The sequence below is a fragment of the Mandrillus leucophaeus genome, unplaced genomic scaffold (assembly GCF_000951045.1).
Source record: "Mandrillus leucophaeus isolate KB7577 unplaced genomic scaffold, Mleu.le_1.0 Scaffold588, whole genome shotgun sequence".
In the NCBI taxonomy this organism is placed as follows: domain Eukaryota; kingdom Metazoa; phylum Chordata; class Mammalia; order Primates; family Cercopithecidae; genus Mandrillus; species Mandrillus leucophaeus.
The window spans coordinates 1,567,093-1,595,014 of NW_012106341.1; the positions used below are offsets into that span (position 1 = coordinate 1,567,093).

The 27,922-nt window shown below is 37.8% G+C and overlaps 1 protein-coding gene and 1 long non-coding RNA gene across 3 annotated transcripts in view; one reads left to right on the top strand and one right to left on the bottom strand.

Moving 5' to 3' along the window:
* The window catches only part of LOC105553224, a 17,250-nt gene extending 7,047 nt beyond the window's left edge, over positions 1 to 10,203 (top strand). Inside the window, exon 2 of the long non-coding RNA XR_001008120.1 lies at positions 7,801 to 10,203. This is a non-coding gene — a long non-coding RNA (uncharacterized LOC105553224). The remainder of the gene's footprint in view (positions 1 to 7,800) is intronic.
* DOCK4 (dedicator of cytokinesis 4) overlaps positions 1 to 27,922 on the bottom strand; it is a 491,532-nt gene that overhangs the window by 90,029 nt on the left and 373,581 nt on the right. For both annotated transcript variants that reach the window (XM_011999203.1, XM_011999202.1), the window contains 3 exons: positions 22,756 to 22,854; positions 10,817 to 10,911; positions 46 to 121 (listed from right to left, as the gene is read on the bottom strand). In XM_011999203.1, the coding sequence (XP_011854593.1) occupies positions 46 to 121; positions 10,817 to 10,911; positions 22,756 to 22,854 (270 nt within the window). The remainder of the gene's footprint in view (positions 1 to 45; positions 122 to 10,816; positions 10,912 to 22,755; positions 22,855 to 27,922) is intronic.

Below are 27,922 nucleotides of genomic sequence, written 5' to 3' on the forward strand. Positions count from 1 at the left end.
GATTCTTCTAGCCCAAGCAGGAGAGTCATCTAAATGAATGCTTACCTTATAATCAAAGTTTTCATTTAAGAAGTTCTTACGAAGTGCATCTGAGAGGTACAGAACTGTTGTAATAATAACACTAGTGAGAAAAAAAAATGTCAAGGTGAAAACTTCGTATTAGTGAAAATCATTTAGTATACAAGAATAAAAAGCTACTAAGATAAAATAAAACCTTCAGTAAGCATCTGGAACAATATTAAATAATTCATATTTGAAACAAAAAAGAGATGACGGGTCAAAAAAAGGGGAAGGAATCCATCACTGAAGTCAGGTCCTTTGTAAACTGATACACAAAAGATCTATGAATTCATATGACTCAGACAGAAATATATTATTACCTTGATGTTTTGTAATGATTTTTGTTAATTTCCAAACAAAACAAAATGATTTACTACAAACATAACATTCCATATTTTTCTGTTTTCGAGACAGGGTCTTGCTCTGTTGCCCAGGCTGGAGTGCAGTGGCATGATCACAGCTCACTGCAGCCTTGAACTCCTGGGCTCAAGTGATCCTCCTGCCTCAGCCTCCCAAGTAGCTGGGTCTACAGGTGCCTGCTGCTGTGTCCAGCCAAATGGTTTTTCAGTTTTTGTGAGACGGGGTCTCACTATGTTGACCAGGCTGGTCTTGAACTCCTGACCTCAAGCTATTCTCCCGTCTGGGCCTCCCCAAGTGCTAGGATTATAGGCAACATTCCATATTTGATTATCATAAAAGAAAGTCATGCTTTTTAAAATACAGAGGAAAAAATGGAGCCCAAAGACAAAATGGATAGGAAAAAATAATAGAATATATTGAGTATTTATTAGCCTTCTCTCTGTTCTCCTCTGTTTAAGGTATTAGAGGGCATGGGAGAGCTATGGAAAGCAGATTCCCTCTTTAAGGGCGACAAGACTGCCACTAAAGAAACAATTACAGACTGTGAAATTGTCTATAGTCCAGTACTAAGCTGTGCGAAACCGACAGAGTACTACAGACATTCAGAGAAAGGGTCATCTCCAGGGCAGGAGGAATCAGGAAAAGCCTGACCAATACAGCCACAGGTAGCTCACTGGGGAGATTTTAAAAGGAAGGATTTGGTGGTTAGTTCTAGAGCTCTGCAATTTGTTCAAAATCTGCTAATTTTTATAACCAGAAGATAAATATTTAAAGTTGAATATATTTCCAATTGGTTCACTTAATGTTTAATACAACATTATACTAAAGCAAGATAAGCCACCCCCTGAGCTGCTATAAACTGAGGACCAATATATAAATTGTTGATATTTAAAATTTCTTTGACCTTAGAATTCTAAGATGCATGTGCAATGAGTGTGTGATATGATAAAGCCTCAGTTCTCTTCATGGGATTTGGAATTGGAGGATGTATTTATGTCAACCTAGGTAAAACGAAAAAACAAAAGAAAACAAAATACATGATCAACTTCATACCTTGGCTATCTTGCTAATAAAGATTATATTTACTAATTAGAAAAATACAGACTTTGAAAGACAAATATTCATTATTGTTATCTACTGGGAAACTCACTATTATAGTTTTCTTGTCGGGTAGGGAAACATTAACAAGGGTAAGTTGATGGTTAAATGTGGAAGTTCAAGGTAACAAAAATGAAACAAAACCACAATTTCACGGGAATCCGCTCTACCATGAACAGGCATTGTTACATGGGTGTGCATTTTATATATGCATACGCACCTTTCAGTGAATCTTACTATTAAATTTAAGTATAAGAAAAACCTATGAGATTGAGAAGTCATGGTTTCTTCAGTCCCCTAAATGGCAGGTATCATCAGACAAAGTCATATCAAAGATAAACATCACCTGCAAATGATGGTATAATGTGCCAATTTCACATAGACACTGGAAAAATCAATGATAATTGAAGACATCATTAATGTTCCAAAGTATTTTACTCAAGTTTTACTATATGAAACTGAAGCTGAATCATCAGAAAATAAAAGGCTACCAGGCAAGGGAGTTGTTCTTGCCTAGCATCTAGCAAGATCATTGGACTTCTAAGTGTAACGAAGAAAAATCTGGGCTGGGCACGGTAGATCATGCCAGTAATCCCAGCACTCTGGGAGGCTGAGGTGGGCAGATCATGAGGTCAGGAGATCGAGACCATCCTGGCTAACACAATGAAACCTCGTCTCTACTAAAAATACAAAAAAAATTAGCTGGGCGTGATGGCGGGCACCTATAGTCCCAGCTGAGGTTGAGGCAGAAGAATGGCGTGAACCCAGGAGGTGGAGCTTGCAGTGAGCTGAGACCGCGCCACTGCACTCAGCCCGGGCGACAGAGTGAGACTCCGTCTCAAAAAGAAAAAAGAAAAATCGGTATCCTTAACATATGGTTATAAGCACAACCTTTCTGCTTTGATGTTCAACGGAGAAATATACACAGTCCCACTACACCTGAGGTTTACATTAAAAATCACCTTGTGGCCCACAGTTTCAGCTTAGACTGATGTTCAGACACAATACCTCTGGTGTTAGTGAAACGTGACATATCTGGAATTCGGACTGTCAGGCCAAATGTCACAGAAAGGAGCTAACAAACCCAATCTTCCAAGGGAGAGAGAAGTTATTTCATGGCAAAGATTACCAAATTGTTATTTACATGGTGGATCCCAAACACACAAAAAATATTTGTGGCTTTTTGAAGTACACTTGCTGGTAAACAACATGGAACCTCATGGCCTTACTATGGAACAGTGGCTCCCAACCTGCCCTGGGCCCTAGAATCACCTGGGAGCTCTTAAAATACGATGTCTGGGCCACATCGTCAGAGACTTCTGATTGGTCTGGGCTACAATCAGAACATCAGGATCGTCAAAACTCCCAAGTGATTCTTATGGTCCAGAGCTGAGAACCACTGCTCTACCTCAGAGCAGTGCTTCTCAAACTTTAACAGGTACCTGGTGATCTAGTTAACGTGCAGATGATCCAGCAACCCTGGAGCGGGACTGGAGATTTTGTATTTCTAACAAGCTCCAGTGGATGCTAATACTGTTGGTTTGCAACCACTCAATGAAGAGCAAGGCTCTGGAGTGGCCCGAGTCAGAAATATTCCCACAAATTCTGCTTCAGCATTCTCCTGACTTCTGGAATGTTAGGACGATTCGTATGGGGCCTGCAGTTCTTATTTCTAGATTGAACACCTCACCCTCTTATCAGGGCTGCCTTACCATTAGGCAGAAAGAGGCACAGGGCATAGGGCCTGTGAGCCTTTCAAGGACTTTCGAAAACATTGAGACCTGAAAGAATGTTATGCAACCAAATTGAAACTGCAAAATAAAAAGTAAAAATAATGAGTAATTACATGTCCACAGAAAGGGACATGATGACTTTCATTAATTGTCCAATATTTATGCAATTTTAAAATTATAGATTTTATAATTTTACAATTCCTAAATATAGTACACATAAATGCTGAGAAATCACAGCCAATCAAAATTAAACTATTTTACTTGATAAGCCAATAATTAAGAAGCAAATATAAAAAATACTTATAATTTTTTCTTCAGCAAAATTGTATCCAGTGTGGCATGTGGGTCTACTTAGTGTTTGATAGGATGAGGAGTAGGGCCTCCAAAAATATGACTGCTCAGGGCTAGAAAGATCTTAAAATGACTGTTCAAAGGCTTTTCTTTCCTACCTATAACATTCAGCCCAAGCCACCAAGGCAGTTCCCAGAGCCTTCTACGGTAACTCATCACTGAGACCATTTCCTAACACACAGGTCCCTAAGCCAGCCAGAGGCATTTATACATTATTGCTCCTTCATTTTAGTGGATACCTGTGGTGTTTAGGGATCGTTCTTTACCTGTTTCAATTTATCCAAAACCATGTGGCTTCTCTGGTTTCATTCTTTCACTTACAACTCAGTGTTTGAACATGGGGATATTGCAAATCTCAGTGTTCCAACTCAATAGTCAAAAAAGATTTTCAATCTGCTACCACAAATGGCCAAATTACTGGTTTATTCCTTATTTACCTTCCTTCCTTGCCCTCCCCCTTCCCCTCCCCTCCCTTCCCCTCCTTTCTCTCTTTCTCTCTCTCTTCTCTTTCCTTCTGACTGAGTCTCTCCCTCACCCAGGCTGGAATGCAGTGGTGTGATCTGTGCTCACTGCAACCTCTGCCTCCCACGTTCAAGCGATTCTCTTGTCTCAGCATCCCAAGTAGCTGGGATTACAGGTGCCCACCACTGTGCCAGGCTAATTTTTTTATTTTTAGTTGAGATGGGGTTTTGCCATGTTAGCCAGGCTGGTCTCGAACTCCTGACCTCAAGTGATCTGCCCTCCTCAGCCCCACTGTGCGTGGCCCAAATTACTGATTACTGCCACAGCAAGGCATGCACTAGGATCATTTCTGACAATCATAATCTACAGGCACAGCATGATAAAACTTACGTCTAAAAGAGAAACTGGTGTACAGGAAATCAAAGTTACTGCTTTATGGTTTTCCAGTTGCCATGTCATTTTGGGCTTAAGAAATAACTTCAAGCAACCCTATTTCTCCCTCTCCCTCTCACCCAGGAAAGCTTATCTCCCATAATTTTTTTTTAATTACTCCAGTTTGATAATCTGCTCAAACACAAGCCCAAAAATCATACATGGACTGAGAGAAATACCTTTGTGGATAAACTGGGTCTCGACAATACTGATGTGTATATAATGAAAAACTAAGGACATCTGAACCTGGAGTCCAACAATTTCCCTACAACCTGGTGGATTAATTGGGACAGCGAAAAATCAACACAAAGACATTTAGGGGAGATGAAATTCCTGGATAACCAATATGGGAATGCATCCAAACTAGTGGTTCTCAAACTTCAGCATGCATGAGAATCACCCAAAGGATGCTTAAGACTTCAGGGTCTTACCACTACCTATGGCTTGGGAGGTTTGCAACCAGGCCCAACCAGGTGATTCTGAGGCATGTGGTCATCCTTCTTATTTTGAAGACTGGTGTTACACATGGAAGAGAAGATAAGGAAGGGCTGGGACTTAGAGAGCAATGGCATCTGGGAATTTGGCCTTGTTTGCCACGGCATCCACAGGGGCGGAGACTAGTAAGCGTGTGTTAAATGACTGTGGCCTTATGATTACATCTGAGTCTATGCTTTGTTATACTTGTTTGCCATATTAGATGACTCTAAAATGTGAAGCTTATACAACTTTTATTTTATTTTTAAGCTATTTTGAACAGACTGAAATTAGACAGGGGCAAAGCTGATCTAAGTGGAGGGCACAGAATCAGCTAAAGCAGGGAAGCAGAAAAAGGAGTGATTTTGTTTTCAGTCAATGGGGCATGCAGTGCAGATGAAGCAAAAAGAATGGAAAAGGATTTACATGGAGTGACTCTGAAAACTCTTTTTACCAGCACTTCACTGGGCAGTACTGGTAGAAAACCACTCATATGGCAACAGCCTCTGTTTTGACCTTTTAGGCTTAAACCCTAAGAAAGCCTTTCCTTCATGCATTCATTCTCTCTACCAACTCCTCACAACTCACCTGGAAGAGAAGGATTGTGCAAGCAATTCTTTTGTCATTATTTGCTGTAACTATTCAAGTTTGGCACATTCAGCATAGTAATATATAGTTTTGATAAAAAATAAATATCTATTCTCTCCCTGAACAGTAAAAGCCTTTAAGGATCACTACACTTAATTAAACAAGCCAAAAACAGAACAATAGTAGCTGTGTCATTGGATGCTCAGCAGATTAGCTACTCTACCACTCAACTTTTCAGGGTCAGTAGCGCATATTCCGCCTTCCTTCCTGTTACTATGGATAAACTGTCAATGCTCCTAGCTTTCTTTGTGTGCACTAGATCAGCGCTGCTCTAAGTGTGGGAAGCTTCCTTCCTTGAGAAAGTCTTACCACAAAAAAACAATGTCAGTTTAATTAAATTGCATGCTTACACTGATGATTTATTTTTACATGCAAGCTTGTTATGGACAGGTAGCAGATAGTTCTTGGGCTGGCATACGTAGCAACCTTGCATGCAATCCCATCCCTGCTTGCCCAAGGACATTGCTCTTTTAATTATCTCTGTTTTCTTTAGCACCAATATTTCTGCCTTTTACTAACAGGGCCATTCCTATTAGTAAATCAACATGCTGTAATATCCCATATTCTAAAAAGAATCCCAGTCCTAGCATCTCCTTCCAGATACAGCCCTGTTTCTCTGCTCCCTTTGATAGCAAAACTCTTCCTGTAATTGCTGTTTTAGTTTCTCAACTCCTATTCACTCTTGAATTCACTCTAATCAGGTTTTCCTTTTTACCACTCCACTGAAACAACACTTGTCATGGTCACCACTATCCACCGCACTTCCAAATCTCGAGACCAGTTGTCTGTCCACATCACCACCAACCTCTCAGCAGCTCTAGATACTGCTTCCTTCTTGAAATGCTTTCTTCACAGGACACTATACTTTGCTGATTCTCATCTTACATCACAGGCTGCTCTTTTTCAGTCTTCTTCACTGGATACCTCTCTACTTCCCCACTTTTAAAATGTTGGCATGCCCCAGGACTCAGTCCTGTCTCTCTCTTTTCAGTCTGTACTTTCTTCCTCAGTGCTCTTGTTCAGTTTCAAGGCTTCAAATCCTGACCATATGCTGAGGAGCCCAAACATACATGTCCAGCCCCAACGTCATCCCTGAGCTCCACACAAGCATGTGTAGCTTTCTCTTCTACATCTCCACTTGGAAATCTAGTACACCTCAAACTTATGTTCAACATGGAATTCTTCAATTCTCTCATCCCCAATGCTACTCCTCTCTCCATTTTTTCCACCTAGGTGAATGGCATCACAATTCATCCTTTTGCTTAGGCCAAGCATCTAAGAAACATCTTCCATTACTTTTCTTTTCTCCCACCCACACCCAGTCACTTGCAAGTCTTATCATCCTTATTTCCCAAACCAATCTTCTCACTACCTTCATTGCTATCCGCCTGTCCAAGCCATCACCAACATCTCTTACCTGGATGGCTGCAGTAAGCTCCTAACTGGTTCTCCCTGGTTTCTCTTTGGTCTCTCTACATATCAATATCTGGGCTCTGTCTTCCTCCGCCAACCTCATCTTTACTGGTTCCTTCCCTCCCCACATTTCAGCCACACTAACAGTCTTTCAGTTCCTTGAGTGTGCCACATTTACTCTGACCACAGGGCCTTTGTAGATGATATTCCTACTGATAGAATCATTCTTCCTTTGCTGTTTGTTACCCCCTGCTTAGCTTTCAGTTCAAGCTTCACTCCTTCATGAAAGACCCCTCCTGTTCTAGTCCAGAACAATGTTCATTTCATAACACCCTCATAGACCTGTGCTCTTTGTCTTTATAGTACTTATTTTAAACATTAGGCACTGGAGAATACTGGCTGAATAAATGGGTCAGTAAATGAATGGACAATCTCTCTAAGAAACTTTGATTTAACAAACTGCTTTTTGGCTATGTAGAGCTCATTTGAAACCCAAGTTGGTTTATGTATGATATGTTTGAGGCCAATACGCACACAAGATAACCAAAATAAAGACCTGAAATTTCAACTGAAGAGAGAGTTTTTACTTTCCTCAGTAAGCAAGTATGTTACAAGATTTTTCTTCTTGAAAATATGTATAAAGCTGTGACTTTATTTTTGTACTTTATTTCACAATGTGTATGGGAAGGGGGTGGAGAGAAGCTTGTTTCAAAGTGTCCTGTATTTTTGGTACTTAATTTTCATCTTCCTTATGTTCCTTCTTTATTAGGTTGAGCAGTTGTTCTCATCAGAAACATCTACCAAGAACTTACAGGGGGTCATGAGATAGCTCTGCAGCAAACAAGAAAGAGAAGAAATGCTTCTTGCCCTTGCAGAATTGTGAGTGGGCACACTTGCTATGTTATACAATATTAGGCATGCAGGTAGAAAAAAACAAAGAACCATACAAATCACCAGGTGTCTGGTCACAAACTCTGGCAGAGCTTCACACGAAGCAGGCAAGCTACAAGATTTGGAACGACACAGCTTATAGATGAAAGTTAAAGGCATTTAATTTACTTGAAAACACAGGAAGAAAAGACCAACACAAAAAAGAACATTCATTTTGAGGGATGAGCAATTCAATTGAGTTCACGGGTAGGGCAATGGTGACTTCTCAGCCATCTGCTATCAATTTGACATGCACTAAGCACACAACTGGGTTAATAAAAGTGGGAGTTTGGGTTAAAATGCCACGCTGAGAGGCCCTGAACAAATGTTTGTCTAAGAAAGTTGAAACTATGGAAGAAAAGGTGGTCAACTTCAGAGATGTAGATGTAACTCTTGCAACGTGCTTCAACATGGTTTAGCCAAGCGGAAACCTTTTCTTCCTAGTGTATGCTCTTTAACATATTTAAGATGTCCTTAACATCTTTCAGAAATCTAGTTTTCTACCAATACTATATGGGTTAATATTTTTCACAAAGCACAGATAGTAGAGGGCTAATTTTTGGACTGTGATGCATTTATGAAGCAAAGCAAACCTCATCTGCTTTCATGACTTGAATGGAGGAGAATGGTTAGACTATTAAAAGAGGAGAGGAGAGGAAAGAAGAGGCAAGAGCAAGAACATGCAGCAGACTGGCTGCTCCAACTTGGCAGTGGTCTCTCTAGACAATGGAGTCCTGTCCATGAATGAGGCTGGACTCGCAGCCACCAGCCATTGCCAGTGGAGAGGCAGCACCATACTCCTACCAGCACTCACGTGGGTGGGAATGGAATGAAGTCACCACATTTAGCAAAGAGTGACGGCACATTTCTTGGGTTTGCTATGGGAATAATCTTCTGTTTAAATGTATTACACAGAGCTCATCTCTAACAAAATCACCTTCCTATTTGGTTAACACTGTAAATGAAAATTCTGAACACTGTGTGTTTATTCAAAAGCAGAATCTATACTTCTCAGACTGCTATCCACTTGTGTGACCATAAAGTCTTCAAAATTGGAGTAAAGATGGGGCAGAGAGAGGCAGTATTTAATATCAAAAAGCCACACGGTTGTCACAATTTTAGGCAAGCTTAAGCAGAAATTGTATATGTAAGGAATAAAATGTCAATGTTACTTTCAGTTTGAATTTCTACCACTGAAATTTTAATTCAATCTAAAATATTCCTCTGCACATGAGTCAGGCAGAATGACCAAATGTTGATGCCGCATGATGATGATGTCCATAGCCTGGACCTCTTCCCATCTGGCTCCTTGGATTTCCTCACAGCCCTTCCCAGGTACTCAGAATGCTTGCTCTTTGGTTATAAGGCCAGATGCATGAGTAAAAACTCCCACCTAAATCTGTAGCATGCGGACATCCAAATGAATAGATAGTTGATTCTACTCACAGATATCAAACTAAATATGTTAAATTCTAAAGACAGCTATTTCAACAGTCTCAATTAGTCTTCAAAATGGAAAAGCTGCTTCTGTACTTATGTAAAATATAATATGCTATGTTATACTATTTGTTACTTCACAAAGTTTTTAACACATCATTCTAACACCTCCAAGTCTAAAAATGTATACTGCAGCAGAAGCCATATTGAGCACATATAATCAAAATCGAATCCTATATTCCTGCAGCTCTCACCACCATCAAAGCTTGCCATCTGGAGAAAACACAGGGCGACCGTGGCCTATGGATAGATGCTTAGAGAATCCAACCTTCATCCTGAGCATGAGGGTGTTGGCGTTCGGAAAAGAGGAAGAAGGCGAAGCAGGCAAATGTGGGCTTGGAGAGTGAGAATGAGAATGCTAATGAAATAGGGTAAATAACAAGCTTGGAAGTGAAGACCAGGCCAGTTTCCTAGAGCACTTTTCCATTCTGTATCCTGAGACTATGGAGACAGGAAGTGGAGAGAGCAGATAAATCCATGACACCGTACTCTCCGGGATCAGTTCCTGCCATTCCGACTGCCCTAATATCCTTTTCTGGCTCCTCTCTCTTCTAGTATTGCTCTCAGATCATGCTGGATATGCTTAATATAAACTGAATTTATCATCTTCTAGAGATTCCGATATCAACTTTATGTCAATAACCTCCCAAATGCCTATGTTTTGTTCTGAAGTTTCCTCCGGGCAATATTTTCAGCTGTCTATTGGCCATACCACTTGGATGAATAGAAAGAACTTCAATCTCCATGTGTCCACCTCAAGGGTCATGTCTTATTCCCAGTGTGGAGCAAACGGCAGATGCTTAATGTATGTATTTTGTTAAGATGAATTAAGAAAGATCAGAAATCATTCAAATTTCTAGTAACAGAGAATTGGTTAAATAAACTATGGTATGGCCATTCAATGGAATATTATTCAGCTGTAAAGGAAAATACATAAAAGAATGAAAGGTTTTCTATCTATTAATTTGGAAAGGTTGCCAGGATTTCTAAGCGTGTTATAAAGAACAGTGTGTATATTACATTACCTGTTGGTCTCTGTATAAAGGAACACTAGGAGGACATGTAAGAAACAAATACAAGTGGTTATACAGCCTAGGGGTAGAGGGTCAATGGGAACAGAACTTCTCAATGCATACGCTATTATGTTGTTTGATTTTTGAATGATGGTAATATATATAAAGGAAACAGTAGTTCAAGACAAGTGGTAATATTTTTTTAAAAGGCTTAATTCAGAGGCAAAAAAAAAAAAAAAAAAAAAGCCACCACTTCACATTTGAGATCAAATGGAAAAGATTATTTTGTACTCTCTTCATCCTCTATACATTGAGCTGCAATTATCATCAACTTAAATGCCTTACTTGTTAGCAACCAAGCGCATAACAGTCCAGTCCTTTGGAAACATCTCTGGGCGTATCAATATTCGGAACACAGTAAATATCTGCAGCAGGAAATCCTTGGATAAGGAGAAAATAGATCATTTTATTGGTTTATTGTAACTGTCAACATACATATGCACATACACAGGCAGTACTGTTGTACTGTTACCATTTCCAAAGCAATTATAGAGAAGAGAGCCATAGTTTAATAGTTTGCCCAACGGAAGGAGTCATAAACCTTCCCATTCTCAGCACTCAAATCCACCCAAATGCTTTCTTTTCTTTCTTGGGCACAGTGAAAATGAGTTTTTATTTCTCTCCACAAGTTCTAACAATTTAGGGTTTTGAAAATAAAGTGGAAAACTTGTAACAGAAGATTAACACGGAAATACATTCCCTTTCTTCCATTATAGCGTCTTAAACATCAGAACTTTTCAATGCAGGAGAGCAGTGAACAGTTCTGGCTCAGCTCTGCTTTCCTTTAAGTGGGTGTCAAAATTTAGAAAGTTATGCTTATCAAAAAGCATGGCAAACAAAAACCTATTTTTCTTACAGGGCATTCTTGAGATGCAGTATTAATGGAATGGATGCAGGTTTATAGAATTTGAGTGAATTTTCCAGAGTGTGCTATGCAGAATACATTCAAATGAGGATATGTGCTAAGTCAAGCCCAGTGAGGAGTGCTTACTAGTTATGAGATTATCAATATATTCCTCAGAAAGATGCCATACCAGATGGTAGTAGTATTTACTGAGATGTTATCTTTAAATTGATCACCTGAAAACACTCTTGACAAGAAGCTATCATCAAACATGGAAATATTACTTCCTTAAACATTACAAGAGATAGGGTCAAATGCGCTATAGCATGTGATACTTAAAGTGGAATCAAGGAGATAACGTACCACACACAATGAATGAAATGAGCTTTCCCTACTCAAAAAGGGATTAGCTCGATCTAGCTTTGATTTAGATTTATTAACTAGAAAACTTAAAGAGCTTTTTGTAACCTAAGTGATTCTAGGAAAATACATTTCTCTAACAATCTGATTGAAGGTAACGATATGGTGTTGCTTCAAAAATAAAAAGCAACCCCAAACACCAGAGTTTTATTTATCAAATACAATGACACATTAAGTTAAACATGTAAGCTGCTTGAATGTAAGATTATGGTTGTCATTCATGTCAACAGAAGACAGAAAAAATCTAAAAACTAAAACCCATGTGGTAGCTTTATTTTCTTTTTATATACTCTAACAACTTCAATCAAGCCCATAAATATTTTGACAACAACTTATTTTAGCTTCTTTGGCATCAACACACATATGTTGATATGTAGTATGCGCCATGTGGAAACATGCCCACTAGGTCATCCATCTTTAAATGGCTAGACAAATCCAGTCCATGTCTCCAGAATCACTGGAAGCAGAGTTTCCCAAATGTATTTCACTGTAGGTCAGATAATTTTGGGAAACACTTCACATTCCAGCTCTCTCTTGGGAGAGTAGGCCATTAGCTTACTAAACTGTGAGAAGCCCTTTCTAATGCATTTCTGAAACTTATTTTAATGGTTTCTCAGTTGATTCTTTTGAGTTACTTAGACACACACATATATATATGTGTGTGTGGGTATGCGTGTGTGTATGTGTATATATATATATAAAAAATATATAATCCCTGCAAAAATGGCTTGTGCATTTATCTTTGAAAGAGTTATACCCACTTCAGTTTCCTACCTTGGTGTGTTTGCTTAGATAGATATGAAAGTCACTCAAGTGGAGATTCTTTGGCTTTATGGTCAACAACTAGTTAGGAATAGTATAAATAAATGATAAAATGCGGAAGTTTTATCTTCTTGCCTCAAAATTTGTAACAGAATTGGAAACTGGAGGCAGCACTCTTAGTGCTAGTGGTGGTATGTATGTATGTGTGTATGTGGTATGTGGGGTGGGGGACTGTGCTGTCAGTTGCAAGGAGGAAAAATACTGGCTGAAAAGATTGGCTATAGGAGGCAAAACATCTATCTTACCAGCTAGCAACTTGAGTTTTCTTTGGTAGTGCTGGGGACAAAGGAAACAGTATTGCAGGTGGAGGAGTTGGGGATAGATGAACTGTTTCTGTGCTATCTCATTTTCCTAGACTCATTTATCTCCCACAATAAAAGGGTGAGGCAGCATGTGACATTGCCAATGCCTGTAAATTTACATAAATCTTTATTTCCCCCAAGAAAACTTCTCAGTGTCGCAAGTAGTTTTCTACAGTATCCATTCAAGATTCATTGATATTTATAAAACCAAACACATTCAGTAGTAGAACCCTGTAAGAAAAATAAAAGAGCATAATAATGAGGATCAGAAAACCTAGATTTTAAATCCTGGCTATGCAATTAACTAGCTCAATAACCTTGGCAATTTGTTTAACCTCTCTGGAAATGAGTTCTCATACTTGTAAAATGTGGGAGCTTTGAGGTCTCTTGTAGTTAGGGGAGATTTAAAAAATCAGTATGATCACTTAGTTATTCAAAAGGCATCTCCACATTTTTCTTACTTCTAAAATGTAGGCAAATGTTTCATCACATCACGTTGTCATAACACAAACACCTTGCATTTTAGTATTTTCATGTAATTTAGTTTAGCAAGTCTCTGTCTACTGCCATGCAACAGGGTTTATTCCAAACTCAGTTCCAATATTCGAAAGCAATGTGACCTCAATGCTGGATTCTTTAACATTTCCCTCCCTTCCACCCAAAATACAGTGGTATTTCCTCGACTTTCCTCTCCAAGTACTTTTCAACTCTGGTCATTTCACTAAATATGTGTTTTTGCATAGATAGATGTGGTTATTTTGTACATTTAACTAAGTAACCGATTCTTTTTGTAATTTGAAAAAGAACGTTGCCATGCCTATAATATTCCTGCTTGGACAGCACAAAGAAATCAGTATTTCATATGCTACCATTTAAAACCTGGCAGAATGGGAGCAGTTTCTTTTTCTGTTTTACATCATACAGCACAACAGGGTCACTTAACCACATTAAATTATTTAACATGGTTAAACTGTATTATTGGAATTCTTCAAATCAGGGTTCAAAATAAAAAAGAAACAGGGAGGTGTCACTTTATAGAAGTCTTTTTTCTGCAGAGGTTCAAGTAAGAGAGAGGTTCAAGTAAGAAAGTTCTTGTGAAAGTCTTCCAAAACAATAAAAGTCCCATATTTAAATATAAAACAAAGTAGGAACAGTTGTTATAATTTTAGAAATGATCACCAACATGTACTGATTTATAAATACTGGATGCTTTACTATGTGCCAGGCACTGTGTTAGATGCTGGGGACACCTGGTAGGAGACATTCTTTTATTTATTCACGCAGCAAGTGTTTATGGAGTGTCTGGAACATGCCACACAACAGTAAGTGCGTTAAATGTGCTCTTTGCTTACATGGAGTTCACAGTTCAGTGGGAGAGATAAATCTTAATCTAAAAACCACACAGATACATGCATGCTTTGCAAATGTGAATAGTCTGAAGGTCAGGTATTCCACACAGAGGGAATAACACCTGTAGGCCTCAGAGGCAAGAGAGAGCACAGGGTTGCCTGGACTACAAGGGGCGGTGGCAAGACGTAGGGCTTAAAGATAAACAGGGATAAGTAAAAGATAGAAAAATTTCATAACTTTTTCCATAGTAAGGAGTTTGGACATTTATCCTGCAGGCATTGTAGAGACACTGAGGGGTTTTATGCAGATGTTTGAGAGGATCAAATTTGTGTTTTAGATTTTTTAACTGTACCATATAAAAACTGTTTTGTGCTTACATACGATACTATGATATTAAGAAAGACACAAGACAGGATTGGCTTAAAAAATATGGTACATTTACACCATAGAATACTATGCAGTCACAAAAAAGAACAAAATCATGTCCTTTGCTGCAACAAATAGCTAGAGGCCATTATCCTAAGTGAATTAACATGGAAACAAAAAACCAAATACCGTGTTCTCACTTATAAGTGAGAGCTAATCATTGGATACACACTGACATAAAAATGGGAACAGACATGGGGGACTGCAAAAGAAGGGAGGGAGGGAGAAAGAAAAGGGCTGAAAAACTACCTATTGGGTACTATGTTCACTATTTGGGTGATGGACTCAACTGAGGCCCAAACCTCAGCATCATGCAAAGTATTCATTAACAAACCTGCACATGTACCACCTGAATCTAAAATTTTTTTTAATCTAAATTTTTTTTTTAAAAAGAGAAAGGCACAAGACAAAAATTAGTCTTGTGAAACAGAATTGGCAAGACACAGAGAGACGAATCCTGAGTTCATGAAACATGAGTTAAGACATCCAAAAAACAAAGCATCATGAGGCTGCTACACAGAGTAGGACATTTTTTTCTTACTTCAAGAACAATGAACAGGACAGACCCTCAGACTATAGTCAAATGTCATTAAAAAAATTTGCCACAAATTTCAAACGAGTAACATCCTTGATGTGAGGTTTGAATTCAATTAAAGGGTGTTAATAATCATTATCACATTGAAATTTACATTCTTAAAATGGAATCTTTAAGTATCTTATGTAAAATAACTCCCAAATGATTTTCAGTCTTTTAGAGCTATATAACCATTTTTCTGTAATCAATATATTCAAATAAAGATAAGTCAAAATAATTATATTGAAAATCTTTTGAAGCAGGCAGAAATATTAAGACCATGCATTCCTTCAACAAAGATTTAATGTTCCAGGTTCTGTGCTTAGGACACCAAGACATGGTCTCGACTCTCAACGGCCCATAGTCATCAAAAACACAAGGAAGTGGCAAATAATGAGAGTGCATTATTGCGTGCTATCAGAGAGGGAGGATTGTATCCTGGGAAGGCTTCATTGAGAAGGTGATACCTGAGTGGGATTTGTAGGGTGAGCTGAATCAGAAAAGGGATTAACAGGGGTACACATTAGGCAATGGAAGTGAGGTGGGGGTAGAATAGGCATTACAGATAGAAAAAAAAATGATTCATAGGAATTAAAAATTATATATTTGATTTTTAAGGAATATAACAGTATTTGAAGTGGCTGGAGTGACTGAAAGGTGTTCAGAAGGGGGTGGAGGATAATGTGGTTGGAAGGTAAACTGAGGATAGAAACAACATGATAAGGAGATTGGAGTTTGTCCTGTAAGGAATGGGAAGTACTCAGAGTTTTAAAGCCAGATTGGGGCTTTAATCAATATATATGATCAGATATAATTTTTGAAAGCTAGTGGGACAGTATATAGGAGACATTGCAGTTATAATCGTGCTGTACTTAACTTCCAGCTCCTGTATAATCTTGCGCTTATAGCAAGATTCCCACAGTTCTATGAAAAGTCATAATCAACAAAGCATAGGAGTCTCACTGCTGTATATACATGAAATGCCAAGGATATGGACAAAACTGTAGCCTCCAGTACAAGGTGGGTGTATAATAAAGCATTACTAATGATAGAAGAAGGAAAAAAATCTTAATCACTACTTGGTGTTGACTTTTGTTCATTTTAAAATAATATTATGTTCTAGAGAAGGAAAAAAACAATACAGAGTACCAGCCCTCGGATCTTTGCTGCCACATACTTGTGTTCTGACACTGTGACTCATGCTCTCACACACAAGTAGGAACCTGAGGACCGAGGAGGAGAAGTGGCACACTGCTCAGGAAGCCAGAAGCTACTTCAGCAGTAACCCTGGAGGCATCCAGGCTATTCAGGCAAGAATGGAGTTGAAAGACCATTAGTCTTAGCAGATACTTGAGAGCTACATACTTTTAAAATTCATTTTGATTTACAGAACCACTGGAAAATGCTAAGACAAACCTTACCTTTCTTTGAATTGTTAAAAAGAAAGGAAAAAGCAACATCAGGAATAAAAAACAACATGAATATTCATTTGAAAATCTCTATATATAATTGGTCAAGTATCAATTAAAATATAAAATGTACACATCCTATGACCCAACAATTATACTTCTAGGAATTTATTCTACAGCAATATGGGTACAAGTCCATAGAAAGAGGTGTATCAAGATGTTTACTACAAGACCCATTCTAATGGTAAAAATCAGAAATGATTAAATTATGTATCATTCATATAACAAGATTCAGCAGAATAAGGTAGTGGGCTATATAATGAGATATTATCATGTAAAAAAAAGTATAGGTCAATATAAATAGTATGATTCCATTAAAAATGTGTATGTGTGTATATATATATGTACATATATAGTATACAAAATAGTCTACAAGGTTATACCTTTAGGTGTTAACAGCAGCTACCTCTGGGGATTAGGATACATTGGGGGTTGAGAGGAGGGTAACTACACTTTATTACTTTTTAAAACAGTAGCGTTATATGGAATTTTTGGTGTCTAATTTCAATATCACTTATAATTTTCCATTAAATATCACCCGATTAACTGTACTTTACCTGCTATTTACTTTCTAACCTAAATATACATACAAAACCCCAAATAACTCTCCTTCTATTAATCTGGCCTTTCTTAGACATCTCCATTCTATGACTAGAACTGCCTTATTATCTTTAAAAAGCTGACAATTGAAATTTTATATAATTTGATAGGAAAGATTTTGGTTTAAGAAAGTTTATTAAAGTTTAGGGAAAAGCTGAGTTTAGCTGCCTGAGCAAAGAGCTCAGGATGTTAATAGAATTCCTAGTTCTCCCAATTACTTAACAATAATAGCATCAGTCAATCTCACGGCGGGGGAGGCAGGGAGAGGATGAAATGTGGGGTAAGCACTACATCTGGCTCATGGCTGTGGGATGGGGGTGAGGAGGTGTTCTGTAACTGTTAGCCAATATCACTGCAGTTTACATAATGCTTATTTATAAGAATGATTTAGATGGCCTTAATAACAGGCTTTTATTAGTCTTGATATCCCTAATGTCTAACCAAGATGCTCAATAAATGTTTGTTGAATCAACAATTGGTATCTGCAATAAAATAATGGGGGCCTACTTCACGGGGTCCTTTTGAGGATTAAACTGAGTTAATATTAATTAACTGCTTAGAACAGTGCCTGATACATACTAAATTGCATATAAAATGCCTTCTGCTTAGAGGTCTTCACTTCCTTTACTACAATATCAAAACCCAAAATTACTCTAAAATTTTTTGCTCTTATAATCCATTTGGCAGCAAAACCTGACCAGAATGATTTATAGTCTTTATTTATCACATATGGAGTGAACATTTTGTATCACTCTAGATTTTATTGGAGGTGCTATATATGTACCATATTATCTTTCTGAAATCATAAAAATTCTGATTTCTGAAGTAAAATTGGCACTAAGGACTTTGTATAAGGGTCTAGGGACAAGTGTTATTATCTTTGAAAATATTACAATGTAGGGTTCAGGAACATAACTAGAAATATTTGGTTTCAAAGAAAATTGAGCACAGGAAACATTTATTAATATCTTTTATAAGGTGATATATGAACTTTTAAAATGCAGATTAAAACAAGATGACTAGGGAGGCTGAGGTAGGCAGATCACAAGGTCAGGAGATCGAGACCATCCTGGCCAATATGGTGAAACCTCATCTCTACTAAAATACAAAAAATTAGCCAGGTATGGTGATGCATGCCTGTAGTCCCAGCTACTTGAGAAGCTGAGGCAGGGGAATTGCTTGAACCTGGGTGACGGAAGTTGTAGTGAGTCGAGATTGCACCACTGCACTCCAGCCTGGGCAACAGAGCGAGACTCATTCTCAAAAACAAAACAGAACAAAACAAAAAAACAAAAAAAACCCAAGACGACTAATCAGCCTTTAGTAAGTTAAATGTATGTCCTCTAGCCTGCATTCACTCCAGTTATTTCTTCCATTCTTACACTGGAAAAGTGTAAGAATCTTATTCCCAGTCAAGGATAATTCTGTCCCTTCCTGCTGCCTTCTCAGAGACCTTGCCCTGAAAGTTAGTACCTCTTTCTTAGATTTTCAGCTTCTCCCTCTCCACCAGCTCTAATCATAAATATATTTACACATGCTTAAGTCTCCTCCATCATAAGTATTCATCAAAACAAAGCCTACACATCCAAACTTATCCCTCTTCTTCTTGAAACACTGCATACAATCCACTGTATCGTTTTCTATTTTTTTTTTCTATTCTTCAATCCATGACAAGTTGGCTTTCACCCTCATCAGTGAAACTGCCCATCAGGTTCACCAACAATATTTAGGGAACCTTTCATGATGGTACTTGACCTCCTTGCAGGAGCAGGTGCTGTTTATCACGCCTCCCTCCTTAGGCTTAGGATTCTATGTAGGTCCTTTGGCCAAACTCTACACTCTCCTTGGATGTTCACATTTACTCCCATGATGTCAGTTGGCTGATAGTTTCCAGATCTACATCCCACAACCCATCTCTCTCTCTCGAACTTCAGACACAACTTACTAAACAACTCCATCTAAATGTCCCTCGGGTGGCCAAACTCAGGCTGAAATGGAATTTACCTTCGCTCCCAAACCTGTACACCTAACTCCTCCTGGGATCCTCATGCAGTGAATGGCACCACACCAACATCCAGCCAACTGTCAAAAGGCCTAGGAGTCATTTACAACTCCTCCCTCTCCTTCACCTTTTTAATAGTATCAGTCATCGAGTCCTGCCAATTCAACTTCCTAAATGTCCCTAGAATCTATCTCCACAATCACCTCTATTTCAAGCCACAGTCATTTCTAGCTTAGGTTACTACCTCAAATCTTTTACAGAGTTCTGCCTCTCATCTTGACCTCAGTGAATCCCCTTTCTTTCTTTTCTTTTCTTTTCTTTTTTTTTTTTTTTTTTTGAGACAGGGTCTTCTTCTATTGCCCAGGTTGGAGAGCAGTGGTGCGATCACAGCTCACTGCAGCCTCCACCTCCCTGGCTGAAGCGATACTCCCATCTCACCCTCTTGAGTAGCTGGGACTACAGGCGTGTGCCACCACACCCAGCTAGTTTTTAAAAACTTTTTAGAGCGACAGGGTCTTGCCATATTGCCTAGGCTGGTCTCAAACTCCTGGGCTCAAGTGATCCTCCTGCTTTGGCCTCCCAAAGTGCTGGGATTACAGGCATGAGGTACCATGTCTGGCCAAATGCATTTTCAAAAGTGCAACCAGACAGGTCTTTCTTCCCTCAAATGTGATCTTGTCTCTCCCTTCTTAAAACCCTCAAAAGCTTCAAAATGTCCTCAAAACAAAGTCTATACTCATTCATATAGCCTTAAACTCTATATTCTATCAAACAATCAACAACTATTTCTTGAATGCCTGCTATGTGCTAGGCATGGTCTGGAATCTGAGGATACAGCAGTGAGCCAGACAAAGCTTCAGACATCAAGGAGCTCATGGCCCAGTGGGAAATACACATAAACAAATAAACAAAAATATTCCAGATTCTAATAAGTGTTATAGAGGTGGGGTAGAGAGTGTGCTGTGTCAGTCGGGGCATTCAGGTAATATTTTAGTAGAGACGTTTGAACGTTCCAGCCAAATATACATCTAGCACACTCCTACTAACCTCAGTTCTCAGCTGAGACCTCCCTTGGGAAGTTTCCTGATACCTCGAGTCTGGGTTGGCAGCAACTCCCACATGCTCTATAGCACCGCGTGCTTACCCTGCACATTCACCACTCAGGGTGCTAATGCCTATTATTGGTCTGATTACTCCCCAACAGGGACAGGACATCTTGTGCCTGGTTATGTCCCTAGTACGTGGTGCACAGTGCTCGCCATGCTTGAGTTGCTCAATATCCACTTCCTGAATGGCAGATTAATTAATATCATTAAATAATTCTCCTGGTCAGAAGGCCTCGCTATTTATTTATTTATTTATTTTTTGAGACAGAGTCTCACTCTGTTTCCCAGGCTGGAGTGCACTGGTGTGATCTCGGCTCACTGCCACCTCCACCTCCTGGGTTCAAGCGATTCTCCTACCTCAGCCTCCCAAACAGCTGGGACTACAGGCACACGCCACCATGTCCAGCTAATTTTTGTATTTTTAGTGGAGATGGGATTTTGCTATGTTGGTCAAGCTGGTCTTGATCTCAGGAGATCTACCCGCCTTGGCCTCCCAAAGTGCTGGGATTACAGGCCTGAACCACGGTGCCCTGCCAGCCTCAATAATTTTGAAGAGGGGAATATAATTGTCCTTTGAAGAGGTGCATTGGCTGCCTGAAATGAGAAAAGTCTACATAAAACATTTTATTCATTATTTCCATTTGTTTTATTACTGCTAATATGAATGCCAAAGCATAAAACTCAACATCTGGATAATTAATCACGTCTTTCAGTTTATGCTTCTCTGCTGTTTTTTAATTCCCAGGCCCCATAAAAATATGTAGGCTTTTCCTACGGGAAATTTTCAAATATGAAGTCACAGAATTCTTAAGTAAAACCTAATGATTCTTTAACTGTGTTAAGAATACAATTTCTAATGAAAGTTAATAAATGCATAAATGCACAGTCATCTTCCTTTTGATGTTACAGATTTCTGTACTCAGAGTGGTTAAGTCCTAAGGCCTTTTATTCATTTTTAATTCTAAACTCAAAATTGAATGTAAGGCCAGGCATGGTGGCTCATGCCTGTAATCCGAGTACTTTGGGAGGCTGAGATGGGAGGATTTCTTTAGGCCAGGAGTTTGAGACCAGCCTGGGCAACATAGTGAGACTCCACCTCTACAAAAAAATTAAAAAATTAGCTAAGTGTGGTGGCATGTGCCTGTAGTCGCAGCTACTTGGGAAGCGGAGGCAGGAGGATTGTCTGAGCCCAGGGGTGAGCCATGATTGTACCACTGCACTCCAGCCTGAGTAACAGTAAAACCCATCTCAAAAAAAAAAAAAAAAAAGAAAAAAAAAAAAGAAAAAAGATTGAATATAAGAATGAAAAACATGATGCCATACGCCAAATGACTGACTGCTGAGGGATTACATCTGCCACAAATGATTCTTCATGTTACATGACTCAGCTTGTCAACTTCTCTAAGGTAACAACCAGAAGATTTTTCTGAGATCATACAATATTTTCCAGTTAAAGTCAAAGACAAGCGACCCCTATGCACTATCTATATTAAAAAATCAATAATTTCTTCCCCTAAGACACTGGGAAGGCTTCCAATCAAGCAAATGTCATAGCAGAACTGTACTTTTGGTCCTATAATTCTCCACCACCCAGCTTAAAAGCAACACTTCCAATATGATGGTTTCCATATTAACGTTGTCTGGAAAACTGAAGAGATGGAAGAGAAATAAAAGTAAATAAGGAAGATGATGGATCATATCATTCCTCTAAGAATAATCAAGCATTTCGTGAAACCAGTGCCTTACATTTCCGCAAATCTCAGTAAATACTGGATTTTTATAAACCTGGCATCCATATTTCCTATTTAATGTCAGCTTGTCAGGGTAGCACAGCATATTGATTAGACTATAGTTGATACAGAATATCAAATACAACTCTGTATCCCTAGTCAAAAAGTTGTAGTCAGAACTTCTCATTATGGTTTTAGTGAGATGAAATGAGCGAACCTATTTACATATTCTCCTTTTATCTCCTATTAAGGCAATATTTCTAGGTTCGTGGAGTTAGTCTATTTGTTTTTATCTCTTCAGTTCTGTTATTCTGCTTCTAGTTTATTGAACTTTGATGACAGATACTTCACATCCTATATCCTTCTCTGAAATGAGAGTTAATAGCTTTGCCTGAGTAACAGAAATCTTTAAAAGCAAATATAGATGAGCAGGTCTGTGGATGAGACTGAGAAAAAACTGCTTAGAACTTAATGGAAACAGGTAAAGCAATTGTCTAGGATTTATCTGAACAGTGATGAATAAAAACAAGAGAAACTAAAAAGATATGTTAAAGAAAATAATTTTTAAAAGTCACTTACCCTTAGTTCTTCCTTCGTATTGAAACTATCAAGAAGCTGTTGATAATGTCTATCAGTCATTTGTCGTAATAGGGACAGGAGACAAGCAACAAACTCCCCCTAAGTTAAAAAAAAAAAAAAAGCATATTGTTTTCTTTTAGTAAGGACATAAAAGAACATCAGTAACTTACACTGAACTGTCCTCAAAAAGAATACGTTAAAATGAAATCACTATGATCCAAACTTGCCCTGTGAAGTCTTCCTAATCTAAATTACCCAAAATGTCACAGCCAAAACTTCTCCCTATGATGATTACCATTTATTTACCTGGTATTCACAAATTTATAATTTTAGAGATGATTTTTTTTTTTTTTTAACTTGGGTGGAAGCTTTTCACTTGGGAACTAACTTCACACATTTAAAGAAAGTAAGGCACTGAGGGTGATGATCATTTACTGAGCATTTAAAATGTCTGCACTAATTACATCATTTAAGTTTCATATCAACACTATGAGGTAGGGGGTATAATACCTTTTTGAAGAAGGTAAAATGTAGTTTCTGATGTGCTTAATGACTTGCCCCAAGTCACTCAGCTAGAAAGTAGCAGCGCTGGAGTTATGCCCAATCTTTCTGCCTCCAAAGCCCTTCCTGTAGCTTCATGCTCCATTTTTGAATTCATATGACCTCCTCCAACTCATCAGAGAGTTGATCTGCTGACTCACAGGGTATAATGAAAGCCATACTTTGCATAATGTTCATTTCAATCTCCTTTTAAAAAATAGTGTTATTCAGATGTCTTGGAGGATTGAAAATAATTTTTTTAATTGGCCATTCTTTTTGTGCTTGGGCTCTATGTGATTTATAACCACAAATTCTAATTCTTAAAAATTAACAATAAAAAAGTAAACATAGCATCCATAGATTTGAAGACCTACATAAAATTGCTATCACTTGCATTTTTGAATGAACTTCTAATTTAAAATGCTTGCATTTCCAATGCAACCTTTTTTGCTCAGCAAAGAATTTATCTACTTTTAAACAGAGTAATAACATTTAAAACAAAACAAATACAATAGGAGAGGCAATCACTGGTAACTAACTGTGTATTTACAGAAGTGCAATTTAATTGGGAACTGGTTTCTTAGATTTTACATGGAAATGACTACAGACTTTATAAGCAGAGACTAAAACCCCTGAGAAGTGGAAATTTTCAACAGAGGCAGCTGGGTCAGGAAAGTTCAATGTATCCTCGCCCACTGCCATGGGAGAACCAAGGAAGGTATAATACTTAAAGACCATGTCAGGGTAACCAGGTACTCAGGCTAGATCTTTGTTTGCAGATAATCATTTGCAACACACAGGTATGACAAATAATTGTCTGTTACATTTTTTAGGGTAAATATTCAAGAAACTAACCAGTGTGGAAAAAACACCCTTCAAGCTCAACATACACTTTGTTAATGAACATGGAAATCCTTGATATTTAACAAAAGAAATAAAAAGTTTAAAGGCAACATTACTTTTTGTGTATGTGTGTAAGGAAGTAACCCAATCCAACACTAGGAAAAGAATGATCTGGAAGGATTGAGAGAACAGTGCCTGGTGCTCACACACAGGACTGGGAATAACAGTGCCTTTTTTTTTTTTAAACCAGCCAGACTGGAAAAAGCTCACAATTAATAAGGCATCAGTTAGAGTACCAAAAAGAGTGTTTCCTTAGTACTGGGAAAAACTACTCCTAGAGTAATGCTGTTCTGGTCCTACCTCACAAATTTCAAAAGCAAGACCTAAAATGATCAAACAGTTTCCAATAAATTTAACCTCATTCTATACCAAAGCTCAAATATATTTTTTAGAAATTAAAAAAATCCACCTCTCGACAATGTAAAATTCACAATGTCTGGCATGCAATGAAAAATTGCCAGGCGGGTCAAGAAGAAGGAAAAAATGATGTAAATGAGAAGAAAAAGTAATATATCAATAGAAACAGATCCAGAAATGACACAGATAATAGAATTACCAGACAAGAACATTAACATAGTTATATTACTGTATTCTAATTATTCAGGACGCTAGAGGAAAGACTGAATATATTAATTTAGAGACATGGCAGACATAAAAAGAGCCCAAATTAAACTTCTAGAGATGAAGGCTACAATTTGTGAGATGAATATTCACTGAATGAATCGAGTGGCAGATTAGACACCACAGAAGAAAAAATTATTGAACTTGAAAGGGAGGGCAGTAGAAATTCTCCAAAACAAAGCATAGACAGAAAAAACTGAAACAGATAGAAAAACAGAAAAAAGCATCAGCGAACTGTAGGACAACTTCAAGTAGTAGAGTATCTATGTAACTGTAATCTCAAAGAGAAGGAAGAGACAGAAAAAATTGAAGAAATGAGAAATTTTCAAACTCTTTGAAAATTATAAACCTATATATCAAAGAATCTCTACAAACCCCAAGCACAAGAAACAAGAAGAAAATTACACCAAGGCACATCATAATCAAATTGCTTATAGCCAGTGGTAGAGAAAATCTTAAAACACTATTCAGAAAAAAAAGGGCACATGACATAGAGAAGAACAAAGACAAAGATGAGAAAAGATTTCTCTTGGAAAGAATACAAACTGAAAGACAATGGAGCAACAGCTTCAGAGAACTAAAAGAAAAAAAAAATAACCCAAAAACTATTAACTAAGAAAATATAAAATATAAAAATATCTTCCAAAAGCAAAGACAAAATAAAGACTTTTCAAACCTCCAAAAGCTTATTCACCACCCCTATTCAACATTGTACTGAAGGTTTTAGTCAGTGCAATAAGGCAAGAAAAGACAGTCAGGAATACAGCTTTGAAAGGAATGTTTAAAAAGCTGTCTCTCTTCACAGAAAGCACAGCTATATATATAGAAAAAGCTATGAAATTGATAAAGAGCTACTAGAACTAAATGAGTTTACATTCCAGAATATAAGATCAATGTACAAGAATCAATTTTACTTCTACACACTAAAAATGAACAATCTGAAATTGAAATTTAAAATATCATTAAAATATGAAATAATTACTGATATATACGACAAAAAATGTGTAAAATCTGCATACTGAAGGTTGCAAAACGCTGAGGGGTGGAGTTAAGACTTTAAAAAAATGAAGAGATTACATGTTAATATTAGGATTGGGAAATGCAATATCGTGAAGATGTCAATTCTGGCTGGGCGTGATGGCTCACGCCTGTAATCCTTTGGGAGGCTGAGGCAGGTGAATCACCTGAGGTCAGGAGTTTGAGACCAACCTGGCCAACATGGTGAAACCCAAGCTCTACTAAAAATACAAAATTAGCCGGGCATAGTGGTGCATGCCTGTAATCCTAGCTACTTGGGAGGCTGAGGCAGGAGAATTGCTTGAACCCAGGAGGTGGAGGTTGCAGTGAGCCGAGATTGCACCACTGCATTCCAGCCTGGGTGACACGAGTGAAACTCCATCTCAAAAAAATAAAGTCAATTATCCCCAAATCGATATATAGATTCAATGCAATCCCACTAATTATCCTAGCATAGCTCTGGGGGTTAGAAATTGAAACGCTGATCTGACTTTCAAATCCATAAGGAAGTGAAAAGAATCTAAAATAGTCAAAACAACTTTGAAAAAGAAAAGTAAAGTTGGAAGACTTACACTTCCTGACTTTAAGATTTATTATAAAACATGAGAATCAAGAGAGTAGGTTATTGGTGTCAAAACAGAAAAACAGGTAAATGGAACACAATAGCCAACCCTAGGAACAACTCAAATGTCTACCAAGAGGTGAATGAATGAACAAATTGCAGTATAGCCATACAATGGAATACTAGTCAGCAATAAGAAGGAATAAACTATTGATATACAAAAGAATAAGGATGAAACTCAAATATATTGTGTGTGAAGACAGAATTCCCTGACCCAACGCCCCCCGCAAAAAACTATGTATTATATGATTAATAATAATAACTATGTACTACATGATTCCATTCATATCAAATTCTAAAAAATGCAAAGTTATGTACAGTAACAGATAAGTTACTATAAAAAGCAGGTCAGTAGTTGCTTGGGGATGAGGTAGCATGGAGAAGCAAAAGAGAGGCAATCGAGAGGGGCACAAGGAAGCTTTTGAAAGTGATGAACATATTTGCTATCTTGATTGTGGTGATGGTTCATAGGAATATACATACGTCAAAACTAAAATTGTATATTTCAAACAGGTGTCATTTGTTTTATGTCAATTATACCTCAATAAAATAAAAAAGACATGTGACAACACTATGATTTATGGAATGGCACTATGTGTAAGTTACCATACTTTGACTATACTATTGAGTTCATTCCTTATTTGGGCTTTGTTGGGGAGACACAATCAACTTCACTTTAAAGAAAAGATAATTATCTCTTAAGGTTCAGAAATTTACCCCAGGTTCCACAGCTTGAGAATTGTGAGACTGGGATGTGAACTCAGGTATCTCTGGTTCTAGAAGTCGGAACTCAGTGACTCATCTATTTCTGCTCAGACTATTTGATTGTATAGAGAAAATACACCTGATTTTTTTGGTTATAATTAAAATATTAGTAAGTATACTGGAATCCATCAGTTGATAACTAAGGTTCATACTTTTTTACCTTTCTCTTAATACGCCTTGACTTAAAAATGCAAATCTAGTTAGCAGAAACCCATTCATCTCTTTTCCATCTCTTAGGTTTTCCATATCATATTCACATTGTCTCCAATACAGCTACTAGATTAATTTTCCTAAGACATTTACTTCAACACACAATCCTGTGAATAGTGAAATATGCTAAAGTGGGAAAAATGACACATTATTTGTTGTAAATTTAGTAATAAGAAATAGTAAGCAATAATGAATAGACTTTCATCTTAAGTCTTTACAGTCAGTATACATAGGGGAACAACCTGTTTGAATCCAGATTTATGATTTTATTTGTCATATCTGACTTAGGTCCATTGCAATAACTTATAATCATGACATATAATCCCTGAGGCACTTAGGATGATTATTGTCAATCCCAACATCTACTCTACAATGTCATTTATTCACTTATGCTGTTTAGGAACTCCAACCACATTCAACTCTGTTAGGAGGCCTACATGTCCAATTACTAATGTATATTTTATCCATAATGTAATTTTTTTGCTCTAT